We start from the raw sequence: 20,686 nt of genomic DNA, 5'->3' as shown, positions 1-20,686 counted from the left end.
TACAGACTCGGTCAGGGAGAGTTTGAAAATGTCAGTGAAGGGCTTCCCTAGTGGCGCTTTGGTTTAATGCACTGCAGTGCTTTAATGCATTGCAGTGCTTAAGGCATCACTACAGACCCATGTTTGATCCCAGTCTGTGTCCGGGAGTCCCATAGGGTGGCGCACAATTGGCAAGAGGCCAATTGTTTCCAAGAAACTGAAGATCTCGTACAACGCTGTGTACTACTCCCTTCACAGAACAGTGTAAACTGACTCTAACCAGAATAGAATGTGGAGTGGGAGGCCCCGATGCACAACTGAGCCAAAGGACAAGTACATTAGAGTGTCTAGTTTGAGAAACAGATGCCTCACAAGTCCTCAACTGGCAGCTTCCTTAAATAGTACCCGCAAAACACCAGTCTCAACGCCAACAGTGAAGAGGTGACTCTGGGAGGCTGGCCTTCTAGGCAGAGTTCAAGTGTCTGTGTTCTTTTGCCCCTCTTAACCTCTCTAGGGTAGGTGAGACGCTAACTTCCCACCAGACCAACATCTGGTGAAACTGCAGAGCGCTAACATTCTAAATACACCATTTGTTATAGTAAACATGATTTTAAATACATGTATCTTACATAATTTAAAACATGAACATCTTATTAATCCAGCCGCTGTGTCAGATTTCAAAAAGGCTTTACGGCGAAAGCAGACCATGAGATTTTCTGAGGACAGCTCCCGACACACACAAGTATTACTAGCATTTTCCAACCAAGCATTAGCGTCACGAAAGTCAGAATTAACAATAAAATAAATCTCTTACCTTTGAATATCTTCCTCTGGTGGCAATGCCAAGTGTCCTAACTACACAGTGAATGTTCGTTTTGTTTGATAACATCCATTTTTATAGCCTAACACAAAACATTTGTAAACCGCTTGCGTCGTGATTTCCGTCTCATTCAACTTTGGAAGAAGCGTTCGTGGTAATTACCCACACTAAACAAACGTTTATCTAGTCATGGTTGGTTTTATTGCCATCCTCTGGTTGTTACTAACACAACCATACTTGATGGTTCTTTTCCCGGGACATATTTACTAATAACTAATTTGAAGACACCAATCAATGACCTCATTGCGCACCAATGGTACGACCGGGCTAACGTTGATTGACTGTATTTTGGCCCAATGACCACTGATCATCTTGAAATCTAGCTTGAAAGATAGCCAATGAGCTGAGGTAAACGGCAATATGTAATGTTATACGTTCGAAGACCAGCCTTTGGCGTAAACTCTTGCGTAAAAGAGGTTCATTCGCCATTGCAAATCTTACTTGACGGAGCCACAAGTGTTACGCATAGCAGTACATAGTCAATAGCATTTTCAGCACGTTTATATATTTAAATTATGGTGAATAAATCAACAAAAGCTAAAACAAAGTCTCGGTATACAGATTTAACCCAAATTATAGAGGAAATTGATAGAGAAAGCGAGACCGAGTAAATAGTTACCCTTGTTATTTAAAAAAATATATACTTTTTTAAATAAAAATATTTTAAAAATAAGGTATTTTTTGTGTGTGTGTGTTAGAATAGCATTTATATATTTTGTATATAATTCTTCCCTTCAAAATGTATCACTGTACGAATTCGGCCACTTGGGTACATTTGGTTACATTTATGTGGGACACCTGGGTGAGCTCGCTCATTTTTTAAGTTATCTGTCTAAAATTATTGTTGCCATCTTATGTTTTTCATTAAAATCATCCCCAGCATCCTATCTGTATGTTTGTCTGTAGCTCCGGCTTCTGGACCGGAGCTACAGGCAGTTAGATTAGGGTATGTCTTTAGGCGGAAATTGAGAAGAGGGGGAGTACACCAAAGAAATTAATATTTTATTTTTATTGTCCAGTCTTTTTCTTTGCAACTCTGCCTAGAAGGCTAGCAGAGTTCACTATTGATGTTGAGACTAGTGTTTTGCGGATACTTTTTATTGAAGCTGCCAGTTGAGGACTTGTGAGGCGTCTGTTTCTCAAACTAGACACTCTAATGAACTTGTCCTCTTGCTCAGTTGTGCACCAGGGCCTCCCACTCTTTCTATTCTGGTGGGGGGCGGTATTTTGATGTTTTGATGAAAAGCGTGCCCAAAGTAAACTGCCTGCTACTCAGGTCCAGAAGCTAGGATATGCATATGATTGGTAGTTCGAATAGAAAACACTCTAAAGATTCTAAAACTGTTACAATAATGTCTGTGTGTATAACATAACTGAAATGGCAGGCGAAACCCAGAAGACAAACCATTAAAAACAGAAAAATCAGCATAGCACTGATTTCAATGCCTGGCACTTTTATAATAGGGTGAAATCGTCCCGATTGCAGTTCCTGGGGCTTCCACTAGATGTCAACAGTCTTTAGAAAGAGTTTCAGGCTGGTTTTTGGAAAAATGAGGGAGAAGTTGTAGTTTTTCTAAGTGGCTCCCATTTTGGCTGTAGTGTTTCCAAGCGCATGGCCGAGAGAGCGCGTTCTTTTTGTCTATCTCCGGTAAACACAATAACGATTCTCCGTCTTAAATTGTATTGTTTATTTGCGTATTAGGGTACCTAAGGTTTGATTATAAACGTTGATTGACTGGTTTGGATAAGTTTATTGGTAACATTTGGGATTCATTTTGTAGCTATAACGTCATAACGAGTCAAACAAAAAATGTACAATTGATAGGAATATGTTAGTTAATGTAGAGACAAACGTTTGTGCATCTTTGTTTGTCATAAGCAAGCTATCTGATTAGCTAACATTAGCCAGCTAACTAGCTAGTGTTATGACATGAGAATGAATTTGTCTTTTGTGTTGTTTAATTTTTTAGGGACTCCTGAGAAATGTACAATTGTGTACGCTTGCCTTGCAATGCAGCTTAATTAAGTAACATAGCTAGCTAACTATTTACTTATTGTGTAGTGGAGGATAAAAAATAACTGTATACCTATGGATGTGTAGCTAGCTACAGGTGTAGCCGATCTGTGTATGGAGCCTAAAACGTTAGGTTCTGAATTCATATTCATACCAATCTATGAACCTCAGTAATCATAGTTGTTATATCAACTTCAAGTCTGAATGGCATTTTAATGAAGCCTATGGATAGAGTAGAATATAATAACTGTATTGTGCCACGATGCACGTCCTATATTCATGTACAGTAGTTATTGCCACGCATAAGATCCCTACATTGTAGCCTGTACATTGAATATATTCACTGATCATGTACTCTTCCTTGGCAAATAAAGGTTTGGTTCAGGTATGAATCTCTGAGACATTATTTTTCAGTCATATCAAAGTCCATTATTTGAATGATGATGTGTCTGCATGTATGTATTACAATTATACACTTCAACAGTGTTTACCACTCCTGCTCCTGTAACATCAATGATTACACATTAGTCTATTGCATAGTTACAGAAAAATTATTTAGTTAAAGGCTGATAACAAATCATATATACAGAAAAAAAAACTATGGATATCTAACTCCTCTGAGACTTCCTTTGACCATTCTAAAGCCTGCATGGGGCATCCTTGCCTTAACTTCTTTCGGATCAGTGGGACGCCAGTGTCCCACCTCGACAACATCCGGTGAAATTGCAGAGCGCCAAATTCAAATTAAATTACTATAAATATTTAACTTTCATAAAATCACAAGGGCAATACATCAAAATAAAGCTTAACTTGTTGTAAATCCAGCCGCTGTGTCAGATTTCAAAAAGCCTTTACGGCGAAAGCAAACCATGCGATTATCTGAGGACAGCTACCCACTACATCACATGAAAAACATATTTCAACCAGGCAGATGCGACACAAAAGTCAGAAATAACGATTAATTCATTTTAAGATCTTCTTCTGTTGGCACTCTAAAATGTCCCAGAAACATCACAAATGGTCCTTTTGTTTGATAAATTCCTTCTTTATATCCCCAAAATGTACATTTATTTGGCGCGTTTGATTCAGAAATACACCGGTACCAACTCACCCAACATCACTTCAAAGTATCTAATAAGTTACCTGTAAACTTGGTCCAAACATTTTAAACAACTTTCCTAATCCAACCTTAGATATCCTAAAACGTAAATAATTTATACAATTTAAGACGGAATATACTGTGTTCAATAGCGGATAAAAACAAAGTGGAGCGAGCTCCAGTTCATTCGTGCCAAAAAAAGAGTCCACTTGGCTTGACAAAGAAAAACATCAACCAATTTCTAAAGACTGTTGACATCTAGTGGAAGCCATAGGAACTGCAACCAGGTTCCTCATAAATATAGTTTCCCATAGAAAACCAATTGAAAACACAGTGACCTCAAAAAATGTTTTCCCTGGATGGTTTGTCCTTGGGGTTTCACCTGCCAAATAAGTTCTGTTATACTTACAGACATAATTGTAACCGTTTTAGAAACTTTTGAGTGGTTTCTATCTACATCTACCAATTATATGCATATCCTAGCATCTGGGCCTGAGAAACAGGCAGTTTACTTTGGGAATGCTTTTCAGCCGGACGTGAAAATACTGCCCCCTATCCCAATGAAGTTAATGGCGCTGACTTACTGGTCTAACTCTTCATCTGGCATATAAGAATAGCATTCCCTGAGAGACATGTTGTGTTCTTTCATCCTTCTGTATAAAAAGCTAACCGTTTCACTGTCATGAAATATATATTATATATCGACTATGAAACAAATAGGACATGGCCTGCTTATGAGTTGCCATGAAAGAAAGTTAGATTAATTCACCTGAAAATGGCAAGAACAGGTATTTGTAGATAAATGCTTTTGGTTAGGTTGAGAATAATAATTGCATGATTTATCATTCTATGGTATGTATGTATGTAATGTATGTATGTAATATAGTAGAATGTTATGAACCTACACTGAATCGTAGGAGCTAACTACTAGCTATGTAAAAGTTGGACGGAAGAACGCCCAGTGCTGCTTATCTGAGATGCCATCATCACACAGTCCTTCTTTGTAGGTGTCCGGTATGACTTCCTTTATGTCGGAAAAAGGTTACTTTCAGAACAATTATTTTCGATTGAAAAAAAAACGTTTTTCTCTCGACAAAAAGACACAAATGTACCTCCATGGCATATAACAATTTGCCTGTAAATAACCACACCTTCAAACAAACTTGCTACTGTATGCAGAATTCTTGATGCACAACCAAAAATGCTACCATATCATGCCAGCAAGCTCACAAGCGAGCCACTCAGGCACAAAATGATGACGTGTGGTCCTATGATCCGATAAATGGTTGATTTAGGTGCAATCTTACTGGCAGCAATATCCTTGCCTGTGAAGCCCTTTTTTGTGCAAAGCAATGATGACGGCACCTGTTTCCTTGCAGGTAACAATGATTGACAGAGGAAGAACAATGATTCCAAGCACCACCCTCCTTTTGAAGCTTCCACTCTGTTATTTGAACTCAATCAGCATGACAGAGTGATCTCCAGCCTTGTCCTCGTCAACACTCACACCTGTGTTAACGAGAGAATCACTGACATGATGTCAGCTGGTCCTTTTGTGGCAGGGCTGAAATGCAGTGGACATGGTTTTGGGGGATTCAGTTCATTTGCATGGCAAAGAAGGACTTTGCAATTAATTGCAATTCATCTGATCCCTCTTCATAAAATTCTGGAGTATATGCAAATTGCCATCATACAAACTGAGGCAGCAGAGTTTGTGAAAATTAATATTTGTGTCATTTTCAAACCTTTTGGCCACGACTGTACGCTGACGTCAGAGCACTCTCGTCTGAGTGTACCAGAGCGCAGAATAGTTCATTTACGAGTGCTCAACACCGGTTGAATATGGCCGGTGTCAGTAAACGTCAGCAAAAAGCATAATTAAATAAACAGTTACAGTCACCAAAACTCTGGTTACCACGAAAACTGCCTTACCAGCTCTGCTAGTGCGTGTAAAATGGTCAGAGTGGTCTCATTTGTGTCTGGAAGTAGCTAGCAAGCTAGCAAGTTAGCTTGGGTGCTTGACTTCCGTTGTAAGGCCAGAATGATCAAACCAACCGTACTCCTCGACCCGAACATCCAGTGTTCGCTCGAGAGCAAATGGTCGGAATTTACAAACTGACAATCTGACAACACTGAATTTATGAGCGTCACGTTGTACAGCGCCATATTTTCTGTTCTAACTGAAACCCAGAGGGTTTTTCATTTTTCATGGAATAGAAACACCATAATATTAATCATATTAATTAGGCAAGTACCAGTCAAAGGTTTGGACACCTACCCCTTACCCCTTCCAGGATTTGTCTTTATTCTTACTATTTTCTGCATTGTAGAGTAATAGTGAAGACATCACAATTATGAAATAACACCGGTCTCCCACGTGTCTTGCATTCTGTAGAACAAACATGGCCTGCTCTCCCTTATCTAAAGAATTAGGCACTTTCCCATGTTAACTACAGTATGTATTGTAGACTGCACAGTAGCCTAATAAACAAATAAACACATTTCGTTAATAAAATAATGATTAAAAAAATACTATTTTCAAAATGCAGATGTTGATTTAGTTATGGATCCATAACGAATTATTATGAGAATAAATATCACTGATTTACAGAAATATTGGAACAAAGTTGTCTAATGAAGGAAAACAATTTAGAATCCTCCAATCCTGTAGCCTACTCCTGACCGTCACGTTGTACAGCACAATATTTTCCATTCCATCCTAATGGAAACCCTGAGGGTTTCGTTTTTCTCTGAATAGAAACACCATAATATTAATTAAGCAAAATGTATTCAAATCAATCCCATATACTGTACTATGTTATTACAAAAATTAAGTTTTTAAAATCTCTGGTAATGCCAATACGTAATACTATCAAATGCTTCTCAAAGATGCCCTCTGGTGGTCAAACTAGTAATAACTTGTAATAAAAATGTCTGCAAATTAAATGATGTTCCACAGAATGCTGCAGCTGCACGCAAAGTGTGCTGCAGTATGACACAACGTTTAAAGGAGGATCCACTGTAGAACACTTGAAAAATAAATGGAGAGCCACACACTCTAGGAACTCAGATGCAATAACTGAATAACCTAATAACCAACATTTCGACAGACAAGCTGTCTTCATCAGAGTATATTATTAAATTATTATATTATAAAATAATTGCATCTAAGCTCCTAGAGTGTGCGGCTCTTCTTTTTCAAATGAAGGGGACAGTGATAAAATGATTAGGGTGAGGCACAAGGCACACTACCAGCTTACTACACAACATACACTTAGTATTACTTTCTTAGCTACAGTATATATATCTCCCTGGTATATTGCATAATTTATGCAGCAGCATACAATACATTTTTGGACTCACCTTGTTGTGCTGTGCCAAGTTGAACAGGAATGTGGTGTGACGGTCCTTCTTGTGAGCACATTTTGTCATCAAACTTTGTCATCAAAGGATGTATGTATGGCATTCTCTGGATTTATGGTGCTTTCAAGGCAACTGGGAACTAAAAAAAACCAAGGTTGAATCATGACTTTAGTGATCCTCAGGTCGGAGCTCTAGAAAGATGGTTTTGAGTTGGATGACTGTTCAAAATGTATTTTCCCAGTCAGAGCTAGTTTTTTCCCAGAGTTCCCAGTTGTCTTGAACTCACTGAGGTCTGAGATTTGATGTTTTGAATGTGGCAGAAATCATGCTGGATTGACAGCATGGCCAATGTATTCAACCTTTTCTGGACCATGATGTTGAATGTTTATCCTTTTAAGCTTGGAAAAGAGACCATTGAACCCAGACTTGGACCACACACTCACTCCACTGAATAGCAGGCTAGTGATTGCTTTGCAATGCTGGCAGTTAGCCACTGATTTCTTCCAAACCACTCATTGTTGAATTTGCAATGTCCAACTTGTTGTGTAATGTTTATTTCCAACGGCCAATGAGCACCGATATGTTTTATCTATCATTTCTCTTCATATGACAAGGCTGGAAAGGATTTTCCAGTAGATTGTAAATGTGATTAATGATGATGACTGCTTGTCTAGCTTCTTGCGGATCAACATCCGGTGAACGCCAACATCCGGTGAAATTGCAGAGCGCAAATTTCAAAATACAGAATTCGTATTGTTAAACATTCATGAAAATACAAGTGTCTTACATCGTTCAAAAGCTAGACTTCTTGTTAATCCAGCTGCGTTGTCAGATTTCAAAAAGGCTTTATGGCGAAAGCATACCATGCGATTATTTGAGGACAGCGCCCCGCATACAAAAGCATTATAAACATTATAAACATTTTCCAAACAAGCAGAGGCTTCACGAAAGTCACGAAAGTCAGAAATAGCGATAAAATAAATCACTTACCTTTGAAGATCTTCCACTGTTTGCAATCCCAAGGGTCGCAGCTACATAACAAATGGTTGTTTTGTTCGATAAAGTCCTTCAGTAATCCACCGGTTTCCCTCGTTCAAAATGGATACAAATGAATCACAAAAATGACCAATAAACTTCATCCAAACAAGTCAAACAACGTTTCTAATCAATCCTCAGGTACCCTAATATGTAAATAAATGATCACATTTAAGACGTTGAATAGTATGTTCATTACCGGAGATAAATAACAAAGTGCGCACCCTCATCTACGCACACCCTCATCTACGCACACCACAATACTACAGCCAAAATGGGAGCTACCTAGAAAAACTACAAATTCTTGCTCATTTTTCAAAACAAGCCTGAAACTCTTTCTAAAGACTGTTGACATTTACTGGAAGCCATAGGAACTGCAATCTGGGAGGTATTCCATTGATTTTCCCATAAACAGCCATTACAATGAGGGGTGAGCTAAAAAAAAACAGGATGGATTCTCCTCGGGTTTTCACCTGCTATATCAGTTCTGTTATACTCACAGACATTATGTTAACAGTTATAGAAGCTTTGGAGTGTTTTCTATCCACTACTACCAATTATATGCATATCCTAGCTTCTCGGCCTGAGTAACAGGCAGTTTACTTTGGGCACCTCAGTCATCCAAACCTCCCTAAGAAGCTAGCTTGCTAGCTAAGATTTTGAACGTATGATGTTGACATGATAAGTCCAATCAAAGCTACGGTACATATAACGTGATTTGATTAAATTTTTGATTTTGCGATGACGTAGTGTCCCCATAAGTGACAGAACACTGAGCCAAACACGGCGCAACTAGGGAGCATTACCAACCTTTACGCTCTATATTTTCTGCTGGCTGCCCCACCACCACCACAGAAAGTACTGAAACACCTGCATTTTGGAGCTGACTTAATCACGAAAGAAAAATAGAAACCATGTTCGTATGCAGCTTTATTAACAAAATTATTATATTTTTTTACATTCTTTACAAACTGATATGTGACATATATCATTGCCAAAATAACAAGCAAAACCGGCAACAATTATTAGTATTATTTTTTATTTTGGCTAAACAGGTGGGGCTCTGCCAAGTCCTGATAACTGATACACAGAAATGTTCTTGCAATGTTCTGAGAACGTGGCAACCATGTTCTGGGCATGTGCTGTTTGATATTAATTAAGGGAATGTTCTTGTAACTCTTAACGCCAAAATATTTTTGCTAACATAGATATAATGTTACCCTAACTAACTCAAACATTAGGGGAAACATTACAAAAATGTTTTCTCTCTATATAATTGTTAGCTGGGTCTTTACTAATGCAATGAGGTACAGCATTCTGGTTGACCACTTACAATGTACAAAATGTACAAAGTACAAAATATGTTGACCGCCCTTTGAACTCCCTTTCAAACACAAGCGGCACAAGTTCTTTAACATTATCTAGTTGTTGATACCAAGCTCTTTAAAGGCCTCCAGTTGTTAGCTCAGCTGCTCTGCAGACATGCTCTATAAGACAGTCAGTGAAAAGAGGAAACGCCTGCTGTGCCTCTCCCACACCTAACATTCCACAATCAACCTGCTTTGGACAGCAGTTTGTAAGCCTGGATGCTTTGCTGGCCCCTTATACCTAATTCGGTTAAAGGAAAGCTCGATCCCAGGGTGCCGGAAGGGCAGTGGAGGTTTTGGGAAATGGGTTGGACTGAGTACGTAGCCCTGAGGTGCTCCAGAGCTTCTGCACCACAGACGCCCTGCTGAGATAGATGCTGAGAGAGATGCTGAGGTGGCTCTGAGAGGATCTAATAGTGGGGGGGGGGGGGGCGGATAGAGATAGGGAGGGAAAAGGTGAGAGAATTTCGGAGTGATAGAATGGAAAAGGAAAAATTATACTTCTACGCGTAATTCGTTTCTCCAAAAAAAAGATGTCATCCTTCCAATTTGTTTGTGTTCAGCAACATACTATACAGTATTTTCTTATATATTAGCCAAGCAACTCTGCCCATTCTGTATGTTCTGCAGCTGTAGAATACAGCCGCAGCCATGTAATATGTGTTACATTCCTCAGTGATGTTGTCCACAGATTCAGTGGGCAGCTATTCTCTGGTACACAGGGTTTTTTCCTGCAGTGGCCAGGGATGGGCGAGCCGGCTGTTAGCAATGCTGCATCCATTTTGCTGAGGAAGCAGTGTCTGTAATCTGTTCGGTCACAGTCCTCCTTTTCCCGCGGGAGTGTGGGGATTAGAATACAGCTCGGCAACAGCATCCTCAGAAAGGGTGACCAAGCCTGGAATTTCCATGTAATTGGTAATGCACCACAGTCTTCTCTCTGAGGGTTATAAATACCACACCTCCTAAAGACCACCGTATCCTGAGAGAGGAGGGAGGGTCAGGAGAACAGGAAGGCATGGAGAAGAAATTACATCTTTCTGGTGCTTTTTCTCTCTGTTTTACTTGTAAATGTGTCTAAACAGCAAAAGGAGGATCCGGTGATGATCAGCTGTTTGAATGTTGTGTAAAAGTCTGAATGAGGACAAGAGGTCACTCAGAGCAGCCCTAGAAGATGTGGCGGTACTCTGGGTGAGAGATGGGTCCCTCAGTGGCTGTAGAGGGCAGAGCAGAGCAGGAAGAGGCAACACTAATCTGCCCTGAAGCAGTAGTCTGGCACAGCACCAGCTACAGTACCAACCATCCTGGAAATGAGCTCTTCTCACCCTGAAGAAGAAATTCTCACAGTTAAGCTGAATGTGGATCCTTCTCGCCCCTCGAAAAAAGCAAAACAAAACTTTATAAAATAAAAGATACACTATATATACAAAAGTATGTGGACACCCCTTCAAGGATAGGGGATTCAGCTATTTCAGCCACACCCATTGCTGGCAGGTGTATAAAATCAAGCACACCGCCATACAATCTCCATAGACAAACATTGGCAGTAGAATGGCCTTACTGAAGAGCTGAGTGATTTCACAAGCCTCACCATGCACAATACTAAATGTCAGTGGTGTAAAGGTCGCCGCCATTGGACTCTGGAGCAGTGGAAACGCGCTCTCTGGAGTGATGAATCACGTTTCACCATCTGGTAGTCCAACGGACAAATCTGGGTTTGGCAGATGCCAGCAGAACGCTAACTGCCCAATTGCATAGTACCAACTGTAAAGGTTGGTGGAGGAGGAATAATGGTCAGGTGATGTTTTTCATGGTTTGGGCTAGGGCCCTTAGTTCCAGTGAAGGGAAATCTTAACGGCAACTTTATTGCAATCGTTTGGGGAAGGCCCTTTCCTGTTTCAGCATGACAATGCCTCTGTGCACAAAGCGAGGTCCATACAGAAATGGTTTGTCGAGATCGGTGTGGAATAACTTGACTGGCCTGCACAGAGCCCTGACCGAAACACCTGGCCCTAATCACCCAACATTAATGCTGACCTCACTAATGACCTTGTCACTGAATGGAAGCGAGTCCCCTCAGCAGTGTTCTAACATCTAGTGGAAAGCCTTCCCAGAAGAGTGCAGGCTGTTATTGCAGCAAAGGGGGGACCAACTCCTTATTAATTCCCATGATTTTGGAATGAGATGTTTGACGAGCAGGTGTCCACACACTTCTGGTCATGTACTGTATATATGTTTTAAGCGTATCTCTGGTCCCCCTAAACTTGGCACTCTTAAACTGTCTCATAAATGTCTCATAAATGTCAGTATGACTGATCAACTCTGTCCAGTTTAATGTGAATGTCCTCGTTCATACGACTCTCATGGTGGCGTTTGTGTCAGTGTAAACCACAGTAGATTAGGACCCTGGCCGGGCGGTCTCTGGAAGCTTCACAGGCTCTGCCTCATTCTTTTTCTGGACAGGAGCTTGGGTGCTAAAGATGGAAAAAGCCAATCGGAGTAAAACAAAGTCAAAACCAGAGAAGGAGAGCGAGAGCACAGCCAAGAACCACAGTGTCCACACACACATGCAAAACACACACACACACGCACAGCAGTGAGAATCCATGGAGCAGAGCCAGGGTCCAGCCACTGTGACTGTGTGGGATGAGATAGGCCTCTGACTCAGGCGTTTCAGCTGCAGGACGTACAGTACTGTAGAATGGGAAGGAGAGAGAGGGTACCACACACCAGATGATTCCCATGGCTCTCTTCTCAACTATGTCACTGCTTTGGAAAGAGTGGAATGGTATTGTGCCTCACTTTTTACTTGCACACAGACATTTACAGAAACACACACACACCACAAATGCACACAGGCACACCTTCCCCTATCCATGTTTTAAACATCCTACTGTGTTTGTCTTCCATCCCCCTTTTTCTCTGAACGGTTTCCTTTTTGGAAAGTTTAAGATGGGGCCCTAAAACCCTTGACAGGTGTCAACAGTGTTCCAAATCAGCTACCTCCCCAGATACATATCTGACTCTCTGCATCTCCTCATACACTAGATTTCATCACACATTCTGGACAAATTCAACTGGAGCAGCAGAGTTTCATGGGAAATGATTTTATTTTGAGATATAAATCTCCGGGGGGGGGGACTTTTTTGCTGTTGGACAGGCTTATGTCATGCGGAATGTCTTTCCACTGAAGCAGCTCGAGGATACCGAAAGACATTTCCATTTTTGGAGTCAGTTCCTCACACAGAATATTTTCATTCAACTCCCTCATTCAGAGCCAAAAAAACCTTTTGGTTTAAAGAGACTTGATCCCCTTTTCCAGACATATTCTCAGAGGATTAGGCTGTAAGCCCCAACTAAAGCACTCTTAATCAAATCAAAATAAATCGCCACCGTCACAAAAGGGACGCCACATTTTCAATTTTTCATGGAATTGTCCTTAGATTTCAAAAATCACGGTGGAAAGTACCCATGCCTGCTTTTGTGTGTGTGTGTGTGAGACTCCTTTTCCAGCTGGTTCTGGACTATGTTGATCCAAAAAGGGGTTTAAGTGTGCTTTAGGAAGGATTGTGTCGTCATGCCTGTATGGCTGCTGGGGCAGGGAGAAAGCTTTTCACTGCAGATTAGAATGACTCTCAAGTGTTTCTCAGACTCATGCTTAAGCTGTGCAATTGCTCCCATGCCGATTCAGCATCCCTCCCCTCCCATAGATATCAGATCTGCAGCCAATGTCAATACCAAAAGCTTCAGTGAAACAAACACCTGTATCCACATCTGCATAGATGCACCCTACAAAAATGTCATGCTGTAGTATGTGTCAGTTAAGCTGTTTTATCTGACATTTGCTTTTATTTGACATATGAAGTTTAATTCCTATAACAATGTTATCCTTGTGCTGATGCGTCGTAGCTACATATCAAATCAAATCAAATCAAATTTATTTATAACAATGCTTATCTCCTTAAAACCCCAAACAGCAAACAATGCAGGTGTGACGGTGGCTAGGAAAAACTCCCTAGAAAGGCCAAAACCTAGGAAGAAACCTAGAGAGGAACCGGGCTATGTGGGGTGGCCAGTCCTCTTCTGGCTGTGCCGGGTACTGTAATGATATGGTAATTTAGCAGATGCTTAAATCTAAAAAGAAAAAATAATCAGTTGACTCGAATATAAGATTATCCCTGTGTGCCAGACCTCTAGGTTCTCCTCTGTAGTGGGTGCAGAGCGATTGGCTTCATGAAACTACCATAAAATAGATGACTGAATTCATTACAGTCACTATTCATGTTGAGGGATACATTTATTGTTATTGTTAACCTGGTGTCTACTCACTCCCAGATGTTCTATCTCTCCTCTCTCCTCAGGAAACTACCCACGTCCACCCAACTACGGCGGGACCCCCAGTGCCAACTACAGCAGCCCCGGGCCAGGTTCTGGCATGACCAACAGCCAGGGTATGAATGCCAGCAGCCCCATGCACGGCCAGGGTCCCGGGCAGCCTATGGGCCGCAGTCCTGGTGTGGGCAGCCGCCCCTACCCCAACATGGCCCCCAGCTCCCCCAGTATGCCCCAGCCAGCCGGCCCTGGGATGGGCCCTCCTTCACTGGGCAATGTCAACCGCAAGGCCCAGGAGGCAGCCGCCGCTGTCATGCAGGCCGCAGCTAACTCTGTACAGGGCAGGTGAGATAACATGTTATTTTTTTAACCTGATGATGTGTGATTTGTGTGTGCGTCTGTGTGTGTGTGTGTGTGTGCATGCGAGCATGCGTGTGATCTGTGTGTGATCTGTGTGTGATAGTGACATTGATAGAGAGAGCGAGAAGAGGAGAGGAATTGTGCAGATGGTGGAACACATTACCTCAATGCTCTTTTGAGAATGTATTTGTACCACCCCCTGAAATAGCATGCTAAAATTAGTGAGCATAAGGAGTCACTCACTTGTCACTACAGAGACTTGGGGCTTTATGGTCTTCAGACCAAATGTTTCAGTACCTAGTTCTCTATGCTCAGACTGGGGAGATATAGAGGAGCGTTGTGTGAGGAGCGTTGTGTGAGGAGCGTTGTGTGAGGAGCGTTGTGTGAAGAGCGTTGTGTGAAGAGCGTTGTGTGAGGAGCGTTGTGTGAGGAGCGTTGTGTGAGGAGCGTTGTGTGAGGAGCGTTGTGTAAAGGCCATTGTGTGAAGAGCGTTATGTGAAGAGCGTTGTGTGAAGAGCGTTGTGTGAGGAGCGTTGTGTAAAGGGCGTTGTGTGAAGAGCGTTGTGTGAGGAGCGTTGTGTGAGGAGCGTTGTGTGAAGAGCGTTGTGTGAGGAGCGTTGTGTGAGGAGCGTTGTGTGAGGAGCGTTGTGTGAAGAGCGTTGTGTGAGGAGCGTTGTGTGAGGAGCGTTGTGTGAGGAGCGTTGTGTGAAGAGCGTTGTGTAAAGGGCGTTGTGTGAAGGGCGTTGTGTGAGGAGCGTTGTGTAAAGGGCGTTGTGTGAGGAGCGTTGTGTGAAGGGCGTTGTGTGAAGGGCGTTGTGTGAGGAGCGTTGTGTAAAGGGCGTTGTGTGAGGAGCGTTGTGTGAAGGGCGTTGTGTGAAGGGCGTTGTGTGCCATGGAACTATTTTATTTATTTTACCTTGAATGAAATGTATTTTTGTTTATAGTACAGTAAGAACTGTATATAGTGCTACTATCTATCGATAAGGCATTTGAAGCACAATCTCTCTGTTGAAATTATGCATAGTCTCCTACAATGAAATGCTGGGTTAAAGGCTGAGTGGCAGTAAAATACATGGGAAAGACAGTTGTACCAATGTACAAAGATGCACTATGTTACCTTGGAAAACACTTCACAAGATATGTACAACACAACACCAAGCTACTTAGGAAACTCAAAAACCACTTGGACAACAAGATTAAAAGCAGCATTATGAACAACCTTAACACATATCAAACAATGTAATGGGGATTATTATCTAGTGTGTTTGAGCATTTAATGTGTGAGTGCTTCCCAGAGCGGAGAGGAGAGGAGCAGTGGAATTGTGTGTGGGCAGTTAACTCTGGGTGAACCCTGTCAGGGGAGCATGCGTGAAAAACATGGACGCTACTTTTGAAAGGGTAGATTCTCTGTCAACCAATCAGCTAGTAGGAAGAAGGGAAGTGGTCATACTGAGCAGCTCGGGACTTTGTTTAATGAAGCAATGCTTGTTGGGAGACGGGTGGAGACCGATCAGTAATGCTTCTGCTGAAGTGGCCTTGTGGATGTTGATCTCTATCTTTGTACAGAACATCATTAATAGAACTGAGTGAGTTTTTAGAACATTAATAGGACTGAGTGAGTTTTTAGAACATCATTAATAGAACTGAGTGAGTTTTTAGAACATTAATAGGACTGAGTGAGTTTAAGAACATTAATAGAATTGGGTGACTTTTTAGAACATTAATAGGACTGAGTGAGTTTAAGAACATTAATAGAACTGAGTGAGTTTTTAGAACATCATTAATAGAACTGAGTGTGTTTTTAGAACATCATTAATAGAACTGAGTGAGTTTTTAGAACATCATTAATAGAACTGAGTGAGTTTAAGAACATTAATAGAACTGAGTGAGTTTTTAGAACATCATTAATAGAACTGAGTGAGTTTTAGAACATTAATAGAACTGAGTGAGTTTTTAGAACATTAATAGAACTGAGTGAGTTTTTAGAACATTAATAGAACTGAGTGAGTTTTTAGAACATTAATAGAACTGAGTGAGTTTTTAGAACATCATTAATAGAACTGAGTGAGTTTTTAGAACATCATTAATAGAACTGAGTGAGTTTAAGAACATTAATAGAACTGAGTGAGTTTTTAGAACATCATTAATAGAACTGAGTGAGTTTTTAGAACATCATTAATAGAACTGAGTGAGTTTAAGAACATTAATAGAACTGACTGAGTTTTTAGAACATCATTAATAGAACTGAGTGAGTTTTAGAACATTAATAGAACTGAGTGAGTTTTTAGAACATCATTAATAGAACTGAGTGAGTTTTTAGAACATCATTAATAGAACTGAGTGAGTTTTTAGAACATCATTAATAGAACTGAGTGAGTTTAAGAACATTAATAGAACTGAGTGAGTTTTTAGAACATCATTAATAGAACTGAGTGAGTTTTAGAACATTAATAGAACTGAGTGAGTTTTTAGAACATTAATAGAACTGAGTGAGTTTTTAGAACATCATTAATAGAACTGAGTGAGTTTTTAGAACATCATTAATAGAACTGAGTGAGTTTTAGAACATTAATAGAACTGAGTGAGTTTTTAGAACATCATTAATAGAACTGAGTGAGTTTTAGAACATTAATAGAACTGAGTGAGTTTTTAGAACATCATTAATAGAACTGAGTGAGTTTAAGAACATTAATAGAACTGAGTGAGTTTTTAGAACATCATTAATAGAACTGAGTGAGTTTTAGAACATTAATAGAACTGAGTGAGTTTTTAGAATATCATTAATAGAACTGAGTGAGTTTTTAGAACATCATTAATAGAACTGAGTGAGTTTTAGAACATTAATAGAACTGAGTGAGTTTTTAGAACATCATTAATAGAACTGAGTGAGTTTTTAGAACATCATTAATAGAACTGAGTGAGTTTTAGAACATTAATAGAACTGAGTGAGTTTTTAGAACATCATTAATAGAACTGAGTGAGTTTTTAGAACATCATTAATAGAACTGAGTGAGTTTTAGAACATTAATAGAACTGAGTGAGTTTTTAGAACATCATTAATAGAACTGAGTGAGTTTTAGAACATTAATAGAACTGAGTGAGTTTTTAGAACATCATTAATATAACTGAGTGAGTTTTAGAACATTAATAGAACTGAGTGAGTTTTTAGAACATTAATAGAACTGAGTGAGTTTTTAGAACATCATTAATAGAACTGAGTGAGTTTTTAGAACATCATTAATAGAACTGAGTGAGTTTAAGAACATTAATAGAACTGAGTGAGTTTTTAGAACATCATTAATAGAACTGAGTGAGTTTTTAGAACATCGTTAATAGAACTGAGTGAGTTTAAGAACATTAATAGAACTGATTGAGTTTTTAGAACATCATTAATAGAACTGAGTGAGTTTTATAACATTAATAGAACTGAGTGAGTTTTTAGAACATCATTAATAGAACTGAGTGAGTTTTTAGAACATCATTAATAGAACTGAGTGAGTTTTAGAACATTAATAGAACTGAGTGAGTTTTTAGAACATCATTAATAGAACTGAGTGAGTTTAAGAACATTAATAGAACTGAGTGAGTTTTTAGAACATCATTAATAGAACTGAGTGAGTATTAGAACATTAATATAACTGAGTGAGTTTTTAGAACATTAATAGAACTGAGTGAGTTTTTAGAACATTAATAGAACTGAGTGAGTTTTTAGAACATCATTAATAGAACTGAGTGAGTTTTTAGAACATTAATAGAACTGAGTGAGTTTTTAGAACATCATTAATAGAACTGGGTGAGTTTTTAGAACATTAATAGAACTGAGTGAGTTTTAGAACATTAATAGAACTGAGTGAGTTTTTAGAACATTAATAGAACTGAGTGACTTTTTAGAACATTAATAGAACTGAGTGAGTTTTTAGAAGATTAATAGGACTGAGTGAGTTTTTAGAACATCATTAATAGAACTGAGTGAGTTTTTAGAACATTAATAGAACAGAGTGAATTTTTAGAACATTAATAGAACTGAGTCAGTTTTAGAACATTAATAGAACTGAGTGAATTTTTAGAACATTAATAGAACTGAGTGAGTTTTCAGAACATTAATAGAACTGAGTGAGTTTTTAGAACATTAATAGAACTGAGTGAGTTTTTAGAACATCAATAATAGAACTGAGTGAGTTTTTAGTCAGTCATTTGGAACACTGTTGACACCTGTCAAGGGTTTTAGGGCCCCATCTTAAACTTTCCAAAAAGGAAACCGTTCAGAGAAAAAGGGGGATGGAAGACAAACACAGTAGGATGTTTAAAACATGGATAGGGGAAGGTGTGCCTGTGTGCTTTTGTGGTGTGTGTGTGTGTGTGTCTCTGTACATGATAAATTTACGCTCGAGGGCGCCAAGCTACCGGTCATTATACGCACCTGTATTCTTCATTGCGTGCAGCTTGGACTCACCTGGACTCCCTCACTTTGTTGACTGCCCCTGCATATAAGTCTGCTACTCTGTGTTGTTCCCTGTAGTAGTATTGTTTGTTGTGTTTAAGTCCAGGCGCTGTTCTTGTTCCGTTGCATGTCTGTCTATATTAAATGGTTCACTCCCTGTACCTGCTTCTCATCTCCTGCGTTGGGCGTTGCAAAACTAATCTGGCCAATGCTAGCATCATGGCTAAAATTGAAAGATTTTACTGACTGCTAACTGCTGACCTGTGTTTTGCTTTATGTTTCTAATTATAGCATCTTGTGTAATTTTCCTGGCTCTCTGGACTCCTCCTATAAGGGCATAAGGCCAGGCCCAGATGCAGACACAGGAGGCAGATGGTTTGAGTCTTTGATATTTATTATATTCAAAAAGGGTAGGCAAGAGAATGGTCGTGGACAGGCAAAAGGTCAAAACCAGTTCAGAGTCCAGGAAGTACAGTGTGGCAGGCAGGCTTGAGGTCAGGGCAGGCAGAATGGTCAGGCAGGCTTGAGGTCAGGGCAGGCAGAATGGTCAGGCAGGCTTGAGGTCAGGGCAGGCAGAATGGTCAGGCAGGCTTGAGGTCAGGGCAGGCAGAATGGTCAGGCAGGCGGGTGCAGAGTCCAGAAACAGGCAAGGCTCAAAACCTGGAGGAATAGCAAAAGAGAATAGAAAAAGCAGGCGCATGGGAAAAACACGCTGGCTGACTTGAACAGGCAAGACAAACTGGCACAGAGAGACAGGAAACACAGGGATAAATACACCAGGGTAAATTAGTGACACCTGGAGGGTGTGGAGACAATCACAAGGACAGGTGAAACAGATCAGGGCGTGACACCTGGAAATGTGGCGTTTCGAGCAAATCTGGAGGTGTCAACTCTCTTAACATTAAGTTTAGCTTGTTGAGAGACCACCACCACAGTGCTCCCTTCTTCTAGTGGTGTGAAATTATAGCATTGGACACAGGACTAGACACCAAATCAAATCAAATGTTATTTGTCACATGCGCCGAATACAACAGATGTAGACCTTACTGTGAAATGCTTACTTACAAGCCCTTAACCAACAATGCAATTGTAAGAAGAATCAGAGTCAAAAAAAGAGATTGACTAAATAAACTAAAGTAAAAAACAAAAGAGCAACAATAAAATAACAGTAACAAGGCTTTATACAGGGGGAGTCAATGTGCAGGGGTACAGGTTAGTCCAGTTAATTGAGGTAACATGTACATGTAGGTAGGGGTAAAGTGACTATGCATAGATTACAGACAATAAACAGCCAGTAGCAGCAGTGTAAAAAAAGGGGGGGGTCAATGCAAATAGTCCAGGTAGCCATTTTGGACCTAGACTTGGCGCTCCGGTACTGCTTGCCGTGCAGTAGCAGAGATCTATGCAGTAGCAGTCTATGACTAGGGCGGCAATATTTAGGTCCTTCCCCTGACACCTGCTGGCATAGAGGTCCTGGATGGCAGGAAGCTTCCAGTTTCAAATGAATGTTGACATCGCTCATATGTAATATCACAAACAAACATAAAAAATAGTTGCCACGGTGAAATGAGAATCATCTTTATCCCCCATGTGTGTTAATAATGACAAACAAATCCTCCTCCATGTTGGATCTGCTAACATTCGCGCTTCTCTGCGGAGAGAGCGCCCACCGTGGTCGATGGTGATGCATCATGGAGCCTGTTGACATTTGGAGAATCCTGTGTGTGTCTGCGTTGGTTGACACTGTGTGATTAATGGTGCAGATCAGGAGTGTTGCAGACAGACTATGTCAATGCTGAAGGAGCCATTAACAGACATC

General features: G+C 40.3%; 1 protein-coding gene across 1 annotated transcript in view; it reads left to right on the top strand.

The window, feature by feature from the left end:
- LOC124001207 (AT-rich interactive domain-containing protein 1B-like) overlaps nucleotides 1-20,686 on the top strand; it is a 350,643-nt gene that overhangs the window by 270,097 nt on the left and 59,860 nt on the right. Inside the window, 1 exon segment of the mRNA XM_046307830.1 lies at nucleotides 14,096-14,411. Within this exon segment, the coding sequence (XP_046163786.1) occupies nucleotides 14,096-14,411 (316 nt within the window).

The sequence above is a fragment of the Oncorhynchus gorbuscha genome, linkage group LG17 (assembly GCF_021184085.1).
Source record: "Oncorhynchus gorbuscha isolate QuinsamMale2020 ecotype Even-year linkage group LG17, OgorEven_v1.0, whole genome shotgun sequence".
Classification (NCBI taxonomy): Eukaryota; Metazoa; Chordata; class Actinopteri; order Salmoniformes; family Salmonidae; genus Oncorhynchus; species Oncorhynchus gorbuscha.
Note: the sequence above shows the minus strand (reverse complement) of the source record. Positions and strands in the feature narration are given on the sequence as shown.